This window comes from Liolophura sinensis, chromosome 6 (assembly GCF_032854445.1).
Source record: "Liolophura sinensis isolate JHLJ2023 chromosome 6, CUHK_Ljap_v2, whole genome shotgun sequence".
Taxonomy (NCBI): Eukaryota; Metazoa; Mollusca; class Polyplacophora; order Chitonida; family Chitonidae; genus Liolophura; species Liolophura sinensis.
Genome location: NC_088300.1, coordinates 70,728,272 through 70,742,081, shown reverse-complemented (window position 1 = coordinate 70,742,081; position 13,810 = coordinate 70,728,272). Strand labels below are relative to the sequence as shown.

The 13,810-nt window shown below is 35.9% G+C and overlaps 1 protein-coding gene across 2 annotated transcripts in view; it reads left to right on the top strand.

The window, feature by feature from the left end:
• LOC135466815 (uncharacterized) overlaps positions 1-13,810 on the top strand; it is a 44,561-nt gene that overhangs the window by 17,766 nt on the left and 12,985 nt on the right. For both annotated transcript variants that reach the window (XM_064744517.1, XM_064744518.1), the window contains exons 5-19: positions 71-216; positions 824-919; positions 3,019-3,085; positions 3,423-3,586; positions 4,257-4,404; positions 5,422-5,484; positions 6,244-6,420; positions 6,589-6,749; positions 7,043-7,138; positions 7,756-7,986; positions 8,331-8,538; positions 8,953-9,012; positions 9,240-9,407; positions 10,006-10,154; positions 11,885-11,977. In XM_064744517.1, coding sequence (XP_064600587.1) covers positions 71-216; positions 824-919; positions 3,019-3,085; positions 3,423-3,586; positions 4,257-4,404; positions 5,422-5,484; positions 6,244-6,420; positions 6,589-6,749; positions 7,043-7,138; positions 7,756-7,986; positions 8,331-8,538; positions 8,953-9,012; positions 9,240-9,407; positions 10,006-10,154; positions 11,885-11,977 — 2,027 coding nt within the window. The remainder of the gene's footprint in view (positions 1-70; positions 217-823; positions 920-3,018; positions 3,086-3,422; positions 3,587-4,256; positions 4,405-5,421; positions 5,485-6,243; positions 6,421-6,588; positions 6,750-7,042; positions 7,139-7,755; positions 7,987-8,330; positions 8,539-8,952; positions 9,013-9,239; positions 9,408-10,005; positions 10,155-11,884; positions 11,978-13,810) is intronic.

Below are 13,810 nucleotides of genomic sequence, written 5' to 3'. Positions count from 1 at the left end.
TCTACAATGGGGGCCAGCATTATGGTGAGAGGAAACCTGACAGAAACACTTGACCACTTTCCTTCCACAGTGCAAGTAAACACAATTGGTGATTATTATGTACTGGGGGGAGGGTTGCCCAGTAACTACAGGATTGCCCAGTTCCATCTCCACTGGGGAAAAAACAACCACAAAGGCTCTGAACATCAGATTGATGGTCATTCATATCCTATGGAGGTAGGTTGTAATGAGAATTACAATGCATTCCAGAAATGCTCTTTGAAACATATGACGATACCATATGTGTATTGCTTCAATTTAAAATTTGCAACATACCATTTACATACCATTAAATTTATTCACGTACGTTTCTTATGTAATTGATATTTCACATAACGCACTTAAACAATATCATGCAGGCAGGCTATAAATGAGCTATAAAAGAGCCTGACATGAAACCAGCACGTCTGGCTTGCACCTGTCGCTCCCACAGTATCAGAGCATCTAACGTCTGTACGTGCATGTTTGCATTGCTGTTTCCATGTCACTTTTGTCCCCACGATAAGGCTGAAATACTGTCACTGCGGCAACAAACCCCAGCCATTTATTCATTCTGAGTTGTTCTGTGTGAATAGGAATACAGGCACTTTAACTTCATTACATCACCACAGATGGTGCCATTAAGACTGATGACTTCTGCCACTGGTAATGTGTGGCCAATAAAATTCATAACAATGCTAAGCGCTCCACTTATTATAAGTTTACATTCCTACCATGGCAAAATGAACTTTATTTTGTTCTCAAATAATCTGTAAAGCAGTATAATCATTTCCTCGCTTTCCAGCTCCATGTTGTTGCCTATGATTACATGAACTACTCATCTATTGGAGAAGCTATGAAGAGCCCCATGGGGCTGGCTGTGCTGGGAACATTATACACAGTAAGTATACTAGGTTCCTAATCAAAATCCTAGTATTTTCCATCTTGGCAAAATAGCTGGAGGAATATAATCAATAACAGTGGAAATAAACACAACCAAATATACTTAAAAATTTCATACCTTGCTGATGGATTAATGGTTTTTTGTTTGATCAGACATATGTATATATTTAAAATCAAAACTACTTCAGAGCCTTGCCCAGTTATGACTATTTTCATGTGCAACAAGCAATTTTTGGACTACTCAACAGCACTTTCTAGGGTACTCAGCAATACACACAGTCAGGGTGAAGTTCATCTGATGAATGGAGTACAAATATATATGTGTACAAAGATTCCTTCTTTTATACATGCATGTACATTGATCCTCATTGTTTTTCTGCACCTTTTTGTATTAAAGCTAAATTCTATACATGTATGTAGGCCAGTCAGCAAAACAGCAACCCATGCTTGTATCTTTATATATATATGGATCAATAAAATTCCAAAGTTACCATTTGCACAGTTGAAGGGTTGATTTTTTTTCCCAACATGAAATGTTTTTAGTCATGTATGTACTTGTTTCTCTACATGATATACATTATGTTACAAAACAATAACTACTCAGGCACTGTTTGCATAAATGGCACAACAGCAAAAAAAGTTTTTCCAACAAACTATCACAACAAAGGGGTCATTCTGTCCAATTTTTTTACTGATGTGATTTCAGTTTTACCATACTGGTTCTTGTCTTGTTTGAGCTTTACACTGTTTGCCCTGTTAGTTTTTCACAAACACTACTGTTTCAAGATAATTTTTAATTTAAATTAGCAGGGAAAGAATCCCTTCAAAGTGAATTCTTTTGTGAATACGACAAAAGATTAACCAACTCAGTGGTAAAAAAGTGGTATACAGCTGAGAAAAATCATCACATAATGTGCTTTGAAATGTGTCAGTTAACTAGACACTACTCAAGCTGTACAGATCAGACTGCATCAGAACATGCAATGGGTTACTTGCAAGAGGACTTTAAAGCAGACAGCAGCTGAGGAGGGAGTTTGTGTAGGGATGAACAGGCGAGACCATTTATTATGATAACACAATCTGATTTAACCAATGTGATACATGCACTGATCAGAGAACCAGCAGGTTCTTCCCCGAGGCATGCACACTTGATAAGCCACCACATCATGTTATACTTGTAATACACCATCTATATTTGCTTGTGTCATGCTGGCTTCCACTCCGGCCGTAAGTGGGAAGGTCTACCAGCAACCTGCGGATAGCCTTGGGTTTCCCCTGGGTTCTGCCCGGTTTCCTCTCACCATAATGCTGGCCGCCGTTGTATAAGTGAAATATTATTGAGTACATCACCAATCAAATAAATAAATAAATAAATTAAAAAAGATTCATGCCTGTGGAACTTCATCTCATTTACATGCGTTACGTTTACTTGTTTTACAGTGCAGCCACAGATACAATGGGTACTATTATCTCTTTATATATATATATATATATATATATATATATATATATATATATATATTGTTAAAATTCATTTGTGTTAACTCTTTTGAGTCTATAGGTATCAATACACCATAATTTATTTTATATTGGGATATAATGAACCCCTTAGGGTTTACATACCTGCCAAGTTTATAAACACCATAAATTCATTTGTATGGCTGCATGCATTGGTGACTAAAGTAAATTGAAAATGAAAGTGCTTTTTTAACATAGCAAACTTTAAGTGAAATATGGTATTGAAGCACTTACATATGGTGTGATGTCTGCACGGTGATGTGAGAGAGTTCTTTACCCGTGACCTTGATCATGGCAGAGATTTCCTTACAGATTCAGTGTGAGAGAAATCTATTTTTAAGGTGATGATAGAACTGGAACATCAGGTCATGGTGATAAGTGTAATGATTGAGAAATGGCCTTCCATACACTAAGGGTGGCAGACAGGCAGAGTTTTATAGACATGGCAGAACCCTGTATCCTACTGTACCGATTCATGAAACTCATTTATCATAGACAACCAGGGCTTTAATATAATTCTGTCTGGGATGTCTGACTTTGGTCCAGAATTAGACAGGCCTTGTACTCTTCCTTTTCCAGATTTCAGATGATGATAACCCAGTACTGGAGCCCATCTTAAAAGCTGTACAAGATGTCAAAGATCCAGGTTAGGAATTAAGTGGCATTTTCATATCATAAAACAACATTCGCTCTACAGAATTATCATTTTGTTTTTGTTCTTTATTAAGCACAAAACCCTCTACACTTATTATATTTGCAAAAACATGTTTTCACGTTCTGTAGTTTCAAGATGAGACTGACATTCCTTAACACAAATATTGGAATGATAAGGACGTACAATGTGATTTTTGAAGACCTTCATATTATATAAAAATGTTTTCAGATCTCAAAAAATGAGCTATCAGTCCATGTTGGAAAGTTGAAGAATTACAGATGCTGATGCAAACAAATCTGTCTATACCTTCATTCATTTGCTTCTACAGATGAGAAAGACACCACATCCATAGAAGTTCTCCACCTCACGGACCTTCTCCCCAGCTCCACAAGCAGATACTACAGATATAATGGCTCTCTGACAACTCCCGGATGCTATGAGAGTGTCGTGTGGACAGTTTTTGAAGAGAAACAATACATTTCTAAACGTCAGGTAGGAATCTGCTGCATGTCCTGCTATATATCATCCATGAACGTCTATGTACATATGCACTGAAAAAGCTTTGAGATCTTTATGTTCTTGATTTCTGATTATTGAGACCAAACTGATTTTTTGTTAATCTACAAAAGATTGTACAAATGGCTACATAACTTTCTGCCATCTCTCTCTCATAGCCAAGAGTAAGGATCTCATAATCCACATTGCTAAGTGCAGACGTGCTGTTTTGCTGAAGACCACAAGGGAAGATAACTCTATTTGGTATCCTGTAAACCTAGATTATGTTCTCTTGGCTTCATATTCAGTGGGCTGCAAAGCGCAGTTTACAATAAGACAAAGTGATTAAGTTACAAAAATTTGTTTGAAGTTTTTAAGAATTAGCTTACATCCTGCTGAAACAGTAAGTTCATTATAATATTTGAATAAAAGCATACACTTAAAACCTCATAATCTTAACCATTTAGCTCTACCACAAAATTTATTTAGGTTTGACCTGGACTTTGTCGATTGAAAAATCTGACCTGGAAAACTGACAAGTTCTTTTGGGCATCCATGAAAGCTGAATCTGTATGTTACCATCCTAACTGATTAAAGTGAGCGACTTCTAATTCATGGTCCAATGTACAATAATTTCAAATACCAGGATTTTCACTGAATTTTCCAGCTGAGGCTGTTGCGGGGAATTCTAAGGAGTGCTGATTCACACAGTCATCACAAAGACACACATATGGAGAGGGAAACAGTGGTGGATAACTTCAGACCAGTTCAGCCTCTCAATGGACGCACAGTTTACAGGAGTTTCCCCAAGAAAGGTCAGATACATTCAGGAGATCAGCTGGCAATCTTTAAGTCATAGACAGTTGTTTTAAATCTAGATTTGTTGGGGAAAAGAAAACAGAAATCTGATTTCAACAATACAACTAAACGTAGATCTTTGCCTATATTGCTTAGTAGACTGTTTTAAATACTATATTTAGGTTTGGTTTATACACAACTAAACGTAGATCTTTGCCTTTATTGCTTAGTAGAATGTTTTAAATACTATATTTAGGTTTGGTTTATACACAACTAAACGTAGATCTTTGCCTATATTGCTTAGTGTAATGTTTTAAATACTATATTTAGGTTTGGTTTATACACAACTAAACGTAGATCTTTGCCTATATTGCTTAGTGTAATGTTTTAAATACTATATTTAGGTTTGGTTTATACACAACTAAACGTAGATCTTTGCCTATATTGCTTAGTAGACTTTTAAATACTATATTTAGGTTTGGTTTATACATAACTAAACATAGATCTTTGTCTGTATTGCTTAGTAGACTGTTTTAAATACTATATTTAGGTTTGGTTTATACACAACTAAATGTAGATCTTTGCCTATATTGCTTAGTAGACTGTTTTAAATACTATATTTAGGTTTGGTTTATACACAACTAAATGTAGATCTTTGTCTATATTGCTTAGTAGACTGTTTTAAATACTATATTTAGGTTTGGTTTATAAACATGCACTTTCAGAAGAATATGATACTTTGGATGCCAACATTTAAATTTTTCTGATAAGAAATTACTCAAAATTCATTAATTTTAAGTGCCCCTGTAATAACGATGAATCAAGCAAATATGTCACTTGAAAAATACAGTAAATTTCATTTTCTTGATAATAACAAAAAAAAAATAAACGAAACATGGTAAATGGTTAATTTTAAAATTAGATTTTACCTGCGCAACCAATTTATTCTTAAACACAATTCAACATACCTGTAAATTGGTATTTATTGCTACATTTTTGTTGTATATACTTTATATGATTTTGGTACTATTTAGGTGAAGTTCCAACAGCTGCTATGAAGAGTAAACATGCTGTGTGGAGCTATAAAGGGGAGACAGGTAACACAGCTTTGTACCTCAGAAAGGATTATGAAAGGAGAGACAATCATACATGTACAATGTATTTAACCACAGATCTTTGGTGAGTTTTTCTGGCAAACTCTCTCACATGTGCAGTGTTATATTGGTGAAAGAGGAGTGGTCTCCAGGTAACTTCATGCAAGACTATATTAGTGAAAGATCCGTGGCTGACAATGGGATTGAATGCCTTGTATTATTGAGACTGAAAAGCAAGCACCTTAAAGGCAAAGACCACTCTAAAATGCAGTATGTATTAGATGAAAGACCATTAAAATTTGTCCAGGAAAATAATTGGATTTTTATTTTTACAGTTTTTCACAAAAAAGTTTTTTGCTCCTTAACACACATCAGACTGCTACATTTCATCATTCAAAATGCAAATACATATAGATCTATGAATGCATTTGCTGATTTGACTTTAACATGAATTATTTCAGGCAAAAAGTATAGATGTGACGTAACTGACTCTTTCTCTATCGCAACAGACCACCATAGAACCTGATCTTTTAACACAATTTTACTCGGTTAGAAGAATTCTAAAAAAAAATAAATCCACCTATATTCCTGGACAGTTTTTAATGGTCTTTCATCTGATACATACTTCATTTTAGAGTGATCCTTTCCATTAACCAATCAAACATGGCCTGTACTCACATATTTTTGACTTCTATGATGGCAGTTATCAAACCCACTGTATCTCAGTATACATGCATGTGTGTACTTCAATCCAAATTTCAGGCCCAGACCAGTGGAAGGCTATCTATCCTGATGCCGGATGTGCTGGCTCTCTCCAATCTCCCATCAACATTGCTGAGCACAAGACCAAGTACGAGCCATCACTGAGGGACTTTGACCTTCAAATTCCATCCAAGGCCACTAATCCCACTATGACTGTGTACAACAACGGACATACCAGTAAGCCCACCATCATTTTTGATATTCACTGACTGTATGAGGTATATATTATTAAATAACAGAGGGGAGTGAATTGCACCTCAATTTATTATCAATAATAATATGAACTTGTATGAAACTTGCATTAAGTTGACTATTTTTCATGTTATCTGCATATGTATTTCACAGTTAAGGTATCTGTAGATGCCGGCTCTGGGGATTATATGGTAAGGGGTGGGTCACTACCATCAGAGGCTCAGTATAAGATTGCTCAGTTACACTTCCACTGGGGAGGGGAGAACAACAAAGGCTCTGAGCATCATGTTAATGGACATGCCTACCCCATAGAGGTGAGTATACCCTGATAAAATAATAGTCACCACAGCTTGTCTTACGTCAACTTTAAACACATCTACAATGCTTTCCTGATAAATGTATTATGTATGTTAGAGTACCTCAGATCTGAATATTTCAAACCTAATTATCTGTAAAGGAAAATGTACTAACTTTCAATCATAAAGTGCTTTTACAAGCTGTGGGTAAGAATCTCACTGATAAATCAGGCCCAGTTTGGGCCAAAATACTTTCAAGCTGAACTACAGATACAATCCAGACACAATGAATATATTTATGCACTACTCAGATGCACATAGTAACCTGGGACTCTGGTAACTATGCCTCAATCATGGAAGCCATGAAGGAACCCCAAGGGCTGGCTGTACTTGGAGTCTTATTTGAGGTACGTCACTTGGAATAACTGAGCATCAAGCAGTACATGGATACACACAAATCCTTGGTTTTCCCCTTTGTCTTTCCAACATCATTGAAGATTCTCCTTGCATGATTCCGTCCCATTTTCTTACTTTATATACTTTCTTAGCTCTCTTGTGGTTTGTGTTATACGTCATTTTGGGAATTGGTCTTGCGATTAATGACCTTGAACGTCCTGTTTCAATGTTTGTTTGTTTTTTCAATGTCTGTTTCAATGCATAGAATTTAGGTACTGTTGAACTGATATCATCCATGTGACTTGATATCACCCATGTGATTTGAAATTTAAAACTGCATTTACACATTATCATGTTGGAATAACACTCATCGCAAAATATGACCAAATGTTGTGTCAGTGTTTGAGGAATGTACATCTTTTAAAGAAAGGTAACAATTCTTCAAGAGTTATAGAGTACCTTTAACATTTGCAGATAATTTGCAAGTGTAGATCCTTGTAAAACAGTGAATAATAATAAAAGATTTCCTCAATGCTTCAATCACTTCCATGAGAAGAAAGGTCTCTCAACCGTTACGAGAAAATCCTTGCTGTAGGTAATAACATTGGTTTATATTTGGAATCTTCAGATTTCCAATGACGACAACGCTGCCCTTCAGCCAATCGTGGATGTGATGGAGCAGGTAGAAGATCCGGAGTTGGACAAGAAGATCAAGATCCCTGCCTTGCTCCTGGAGGATCTCCTGCCTGAAGACACCTCACGCTACTTCCGTTACAATGGTTCCCTCACCACACCAGGCTGTTTTGAAAGTGTTGTGTGGACAGTGTTCAAAGAGACAAAGAAACTCTCACACAAACAAGTATGACACATTAAAACACTCCTCATTCTGCAAATCCTGAATTTTGATGTGTGTGCTTCCAAAAACAAAGACAACAGACACTACACAAGTGCAGCAAATATAGACTTGTCATACGAAATAAGCTACCCATAATTCAGTTTTTCAGGATAGTGTGCAAACGCTTAAGAGATAAAACAAATCACACTTTTGACTTTCAGTTGAGGACAAATAACATTTACACGGAACTGATTAACAATCATCAGTAATATGTGTCATATGTGATATATTCTGGTATTCTGTTACTTATTCAAGACCGCTTCCCGTAAGAACCTTGTGTGTCACATTTGGATGACGTTTTGTTTCAGCTGAGGCAGTTCCGTGAGATACTGAAGCACCAAGATGCCACAGATGATGGCCACAAACTCATTGACGTCCAGCCATCACTGGACAGCACAAATGGCAATGACGAGTTGGTCAAGATCGGGGATGTGCTGCGAGAACGGCTGGTGGATAACTACCGTCCTGTCCAGCCTATCAATGACAGAGTTGTTCTGAGAAGCTATAAGGATATAGGTACATGTCATGAATGGTTCTGGAATTTCTACATGGACTTCCACTCAAAATTCAAAATGGCAGAAAACCTGTGATAATTGCACCTAAGATATAATTTTAATCAGAAATTGAGTTTAAATGTCACCTCTATTCCCTGTTTCAGATCAACATATGTAGAAACATAAAGGTGATTATCTTCAAAGAAAATATGCACTGATTAAAAGTTACACTTGGTCATGACTATACATGTACCATGCCGACATTTAGGTTAACATTTCAAAATTTGTACTGTCCTGAGAATATTGCATTTGAACTTCTGTAGCATCTACCATGAATCTGCAGGGTACAATCACTATGTTCATGAGTAAATCTCCATGCACATGTATTTTTTTTCTTGACACAACACTGTTTAATCTGTTCAACCATCTCTTTCAGACACTAAAAGAAAGAGAGGAGGGTCACATAAACATAGCTGGAGTTATGCTGGCCACACAGGTAAATTCATAATGCATCTGTACACTTATCAATCTATAAGATCAGGTGATAACTGTATTAAATACTATTTTATTTACTTGTTCAAAACTTGCTTCAATTCCTGTCTTTAGGCAAGACCTTATACATAAATGTAATATTCTGTAAGTAAGGACTTTATCTTCATTAAATTTATTTCTTTGATTTTTTGCACAATTACGAATGAAATCAATAAAACAAATATTTCTCAGGTCCCCATATGTGGCCTGATATGGAGGAGAGGTGCAATGGAAAACAACAGTCCCCCATTAACATTGTCACTTCGCAGACTGATTTCAATCCCAAACTGAAGGATTTCACTTTCTACGACTCGAAGGAAATGGGCACAAAGATGACTGTTAAAAACAATGGACACACAGGTAACAATTCCTAAAACAATGGTTTTAGATTGTCAGGAAACCTTTTAAGTACAAGCATTATCAAAAGTAACATGGATTGTATAATAAGTCTGTAACGTCAGAAATCTATACATGGTGGTAAGTGAAGCTTACTGCTGGCTGAAAATTGTATTTCAGTTTGACTTTAGTGTCACAGATAAACAATTTACAGTTAAATCATAAATAATCTTTGAGGAAAATCACCAATGCTCCCACAATCTCTCTGACGATGAGGTGTTTGGTCTGGTTGTTCGAGGCCAAATCAGAATCAGTGACAGATGTGACAGAAAAGGCAGCACATTAAATGATATAATCTAATCTCAGGTAAAATTAAATTTCAACAATATCAGACTATTGCTCCTATGATAGTAACTAATAAAATGGAAGACGTTTAAGTTTTCCATGTATGGTACATTTTCCTAATTATACACTTTACTCATTTAATTTCATTTCACATCACTTTGACTTTGATCACAAACTTCAGCTGAGTGAATAAAATTGTCCATGTTTTATGCAGACCTAAGATAAAGGATATAGAACAGGTCACTAACACATGATTTTTCACAAATGTTCATTTCAGTGAAAGTGACAATGAATAGCGGTGTTCATTATGTTTATGGGGGAGGGCTACCTTCTACCTACCAGACACTCCAATTACATTTCCACTGGGGTAGTACTGAACACCAAGGCTCGGAACACACTGTTGATGGACAAGCTTTCCCACTGGAGGTATGGCAATTCAGTAAAGTATATTAAAATGTTAAAACTGAAAAGGACTTATTTTTCTTTTACAATAATAAGACTAAGTTTTTTGTGATATCTGAAACTGACAAACTTCAGCAATCTTGGATTATAGCACGATTTAATATGAGCAAATTGCAGTCTAAAATGTCGTTTTTGATGTGTTACATGTGTTACAAGTCTCACAGATTTAGCGTTGTACAGATTTACAATAATAAAACTTCACACATAAGTAGTGAAAGCTCGGCATTTATTTATTCATCAGATTTATTTCATTTGTATTAAACACCACCTTAAAGAATTTTCCCCTTGAACCGTGGCAATAAGGTTTATGGGTGGAGAAACATGAAGTAAAATTAAAGGCTTTTCAATTCGTCTACAATCGAAATAATCCACTAATCTTATATATTCCCACTTCTGTAGGTAAAACTGTTCACGAATTTTGGCAATGTGCATTACATGCTATAGAATAAAATATGACATCTATTTCTCAAGTTCAAATCTCAAATATTGGCTGTTCACAGGGGGATCAAGGGGAATAACTCCTGAATGTTTATATGCAAGTACATGTACATGTATGAATAACCACAACTAAAGTGAAATGCCAAACCACCTAATGGAACATGTGCTCAACATTGCTACTTGTACTATTGTTAGAACAGCAAACCTTTTAACTTTAAAGCTAATTCCAGAGATATGAAAGAGGAAAAGTTGTGGGTAGATAAAAAGGATGAGGGTTTCTCTTCCAGTCTAGTGAGTAACATGGTTTACGGAGGATGATCCACAAGCGTTCATTTACTCGGCTACCACCCCCACAAGTCTGCACTTCTTGATAGTGTCTGTAATCTGGCAGTTTAACCCTCTCACTGACACAGCTGGGCAGCTGGACTTGTTACAGGCTCCTTTCTCAGAATTTATATCCCTTTTTTAATGGAATTGCCTCAGTTCTTGACAAAGGGACAGACAGCTTTACTGGCAGGTTCCTCGCTGTCAATGGTCACTAGGGCATTTAATATAGGTTGATGGATTTTAGTCACATTGGTGTGTCACATCCTGTGATTAGGCCTAACAAAGGAACTCACAGCTGATGCACATATGCCTGCTGGGGATTCACGAGCGTGAAACATTAGCATGCCGATTTCTGGTTAATATAACTAGATACAATTTGACAATGGTCAACCAAACCAAAACAAAGTATAATGCTAATAAAGGAAAGCTCAAGGTATAAGCCAATACTGGAGTCTCATAGACCAAGATGTAGAAAGTCAAACAAATAGGTGCATCACCTCAAATTTATGCCATCATACCTGTATAGTGGTGAGGTCATGCATTACAGACAGATATGATTACAAGTTCCAAGAAATGAATTCTTACAGTATAGTGATTATCACCCCTCTGGAGCTTGTCAAAGTATAATATGTTCATGATTATACACATGTAACCAAATACTTCAACACTGAAACTGAGGCCTGATAAATTTTCTCATAACAGGAGAAAACATCATGCAGTTTACATGTAAATACATATATGTACAAATGATAGTAATACAGGTATTATTTACATAAAGGTATATGAAGATCAAGCTGAAGCTCTTCAATTTAATAATTATTCTACGCCATCCAGCAGTGATAGTAATGTACATTAACTAATGACATATCTGAGAAACTCGTTATTCTGTACTCCTTCTTCACAAGCGTTCACTTTTTTTTTTACGACAGCTTCATGTGGTGAATTACGATTCAAAGTACTCGTCTGTCATGGAAGCTATTGACAAACCCCAGGGACTGGCCGTATTAGGGGTGCTGTTTTATGTAAGTAGATACACTGTGTCATGTTACACCCTCCAAAATAACACTATTACAAACCCAAAAAGTTTCTTTCTGATGTGTTTGCAACATTCCCGATCACATCCACCATGTACAGCAGTAGATTAATGACATGATAATACACTGTTACAGAAGGCGGAGTTTTTTTGTTTTGGACAAATAACCACACATGATACACATACTCACATTGGCTATACAATCATTTATGTATACGATGCAGGGTATTTTTTACAATGGTCTCCCTGTGTAATCCATAAAGAAAACAGACAAACCTCAATCTGGACATATCCTTTTTTTCCCATTTTGATGAAGAATATATGATATTGCCTGATCTCCTTAGCTGTTACCCATCTCCATTATTTACACGCTAAAAGACATTACATCACAAAGAAAGATGGACAATGTGGCACTGGGATTTGACAAAAACACTGTCTCTTCTGTGTTTTTTACTCTACCTGTAGAACAGAAATCACACTTTGCAACACATTTACAGTATCTTCACACAATCAAAACTGTGGAAAACAAAAAAGTTTTTTCCTTGTCAGTTCAAAGTTTGAAAAGGAAGTACATGTATGAACATGTTTTAACTACCTTTATATAGGTTATCTCTAGCAAAAAAGGGATCAAAATGTTGTGTTGTCCAAAATAAGATCATAGCATACTACAATTGGTGGTCAAACAAATGACATGAATGAATGATGTTTGAGTCATATTGTGGTATGATTTTTGATGCCATAATGAATATCCACACTTAACCATACTTTATTATTCCACACTTAAAAGATGGAACAAGCACATTAAGGATTGTAAATTATGTCGGATATGCACATAAATTCACAATGACTATGCCCACTTTAATGATTATCACAGCATTCTATTAAAATACTAAATTGTCATGAAAATGTTGCTTTTCTGTCCTCAAATGGAAATAAGAAAAGTAACTGTTTGACAATCGAACTACTTCTTGAAAAATACAAGGGGATGAATTGAATTCAATTATATGTCAACAATCTGGAAGATGTCCAAACGTTTACACTGGAGGTGACCAAGGGTCAGGATGAGAATGCCAGAGGGGGGGATTAAACAGTATTTCACACTGAATTTTGTTGGGCAAGATGAAAGCTTTTCATTGAGAAGCTGCAGTACATCACAAGGTCATGTGCCTTCAATCTGTCAAGAAAGAATCCCCTTCCCATAATCAATAAGGGGACCTGCTGATAAGAATAGGCCAGTATATTAGCTGCTTTAAGGGTAATCAGCATGGCTACCAACTAAGTGACTTGCCTGCCTGGCGGAAAAACATTTCTCAGTTGACCTAAAAATGGTAACGAATAGAAGGCTGAAGTGCCTGGGGCAAGACCTCTACGTCCATGTCAACAACAAACAATCACAGTTTCAATCCTACGGTTGATTAAACCTCACACATTCCTGATTATTATCTAAACAACCTTTAATGATTGAACAATGATTAAGCAAGTGATATACTTCAACTCTACCATAATATACATGTCTGAAGGCACATTCCAGTTAGTTCACCAAGGACAAAATCAGTACAAGTGTACTGTTTATACACATACATATACAATGTATTTACCCTTTACTGTAATAGGACATAAATTATGCAAATATTTTTTATATATATACTGTAACTTAAAAACACAAGAAATTTGTGTATAATTCTGTTTATTTACATGTGTATAGCGGCCTTAGACATACGTAAATCCGTTTTTTCATTTCTGATGATATTTTAACCCTTGGCTTTCTCAGCCAACTGTGGAAAATACGAATGTAAATGTTTCATGACTTATATTCAAACAT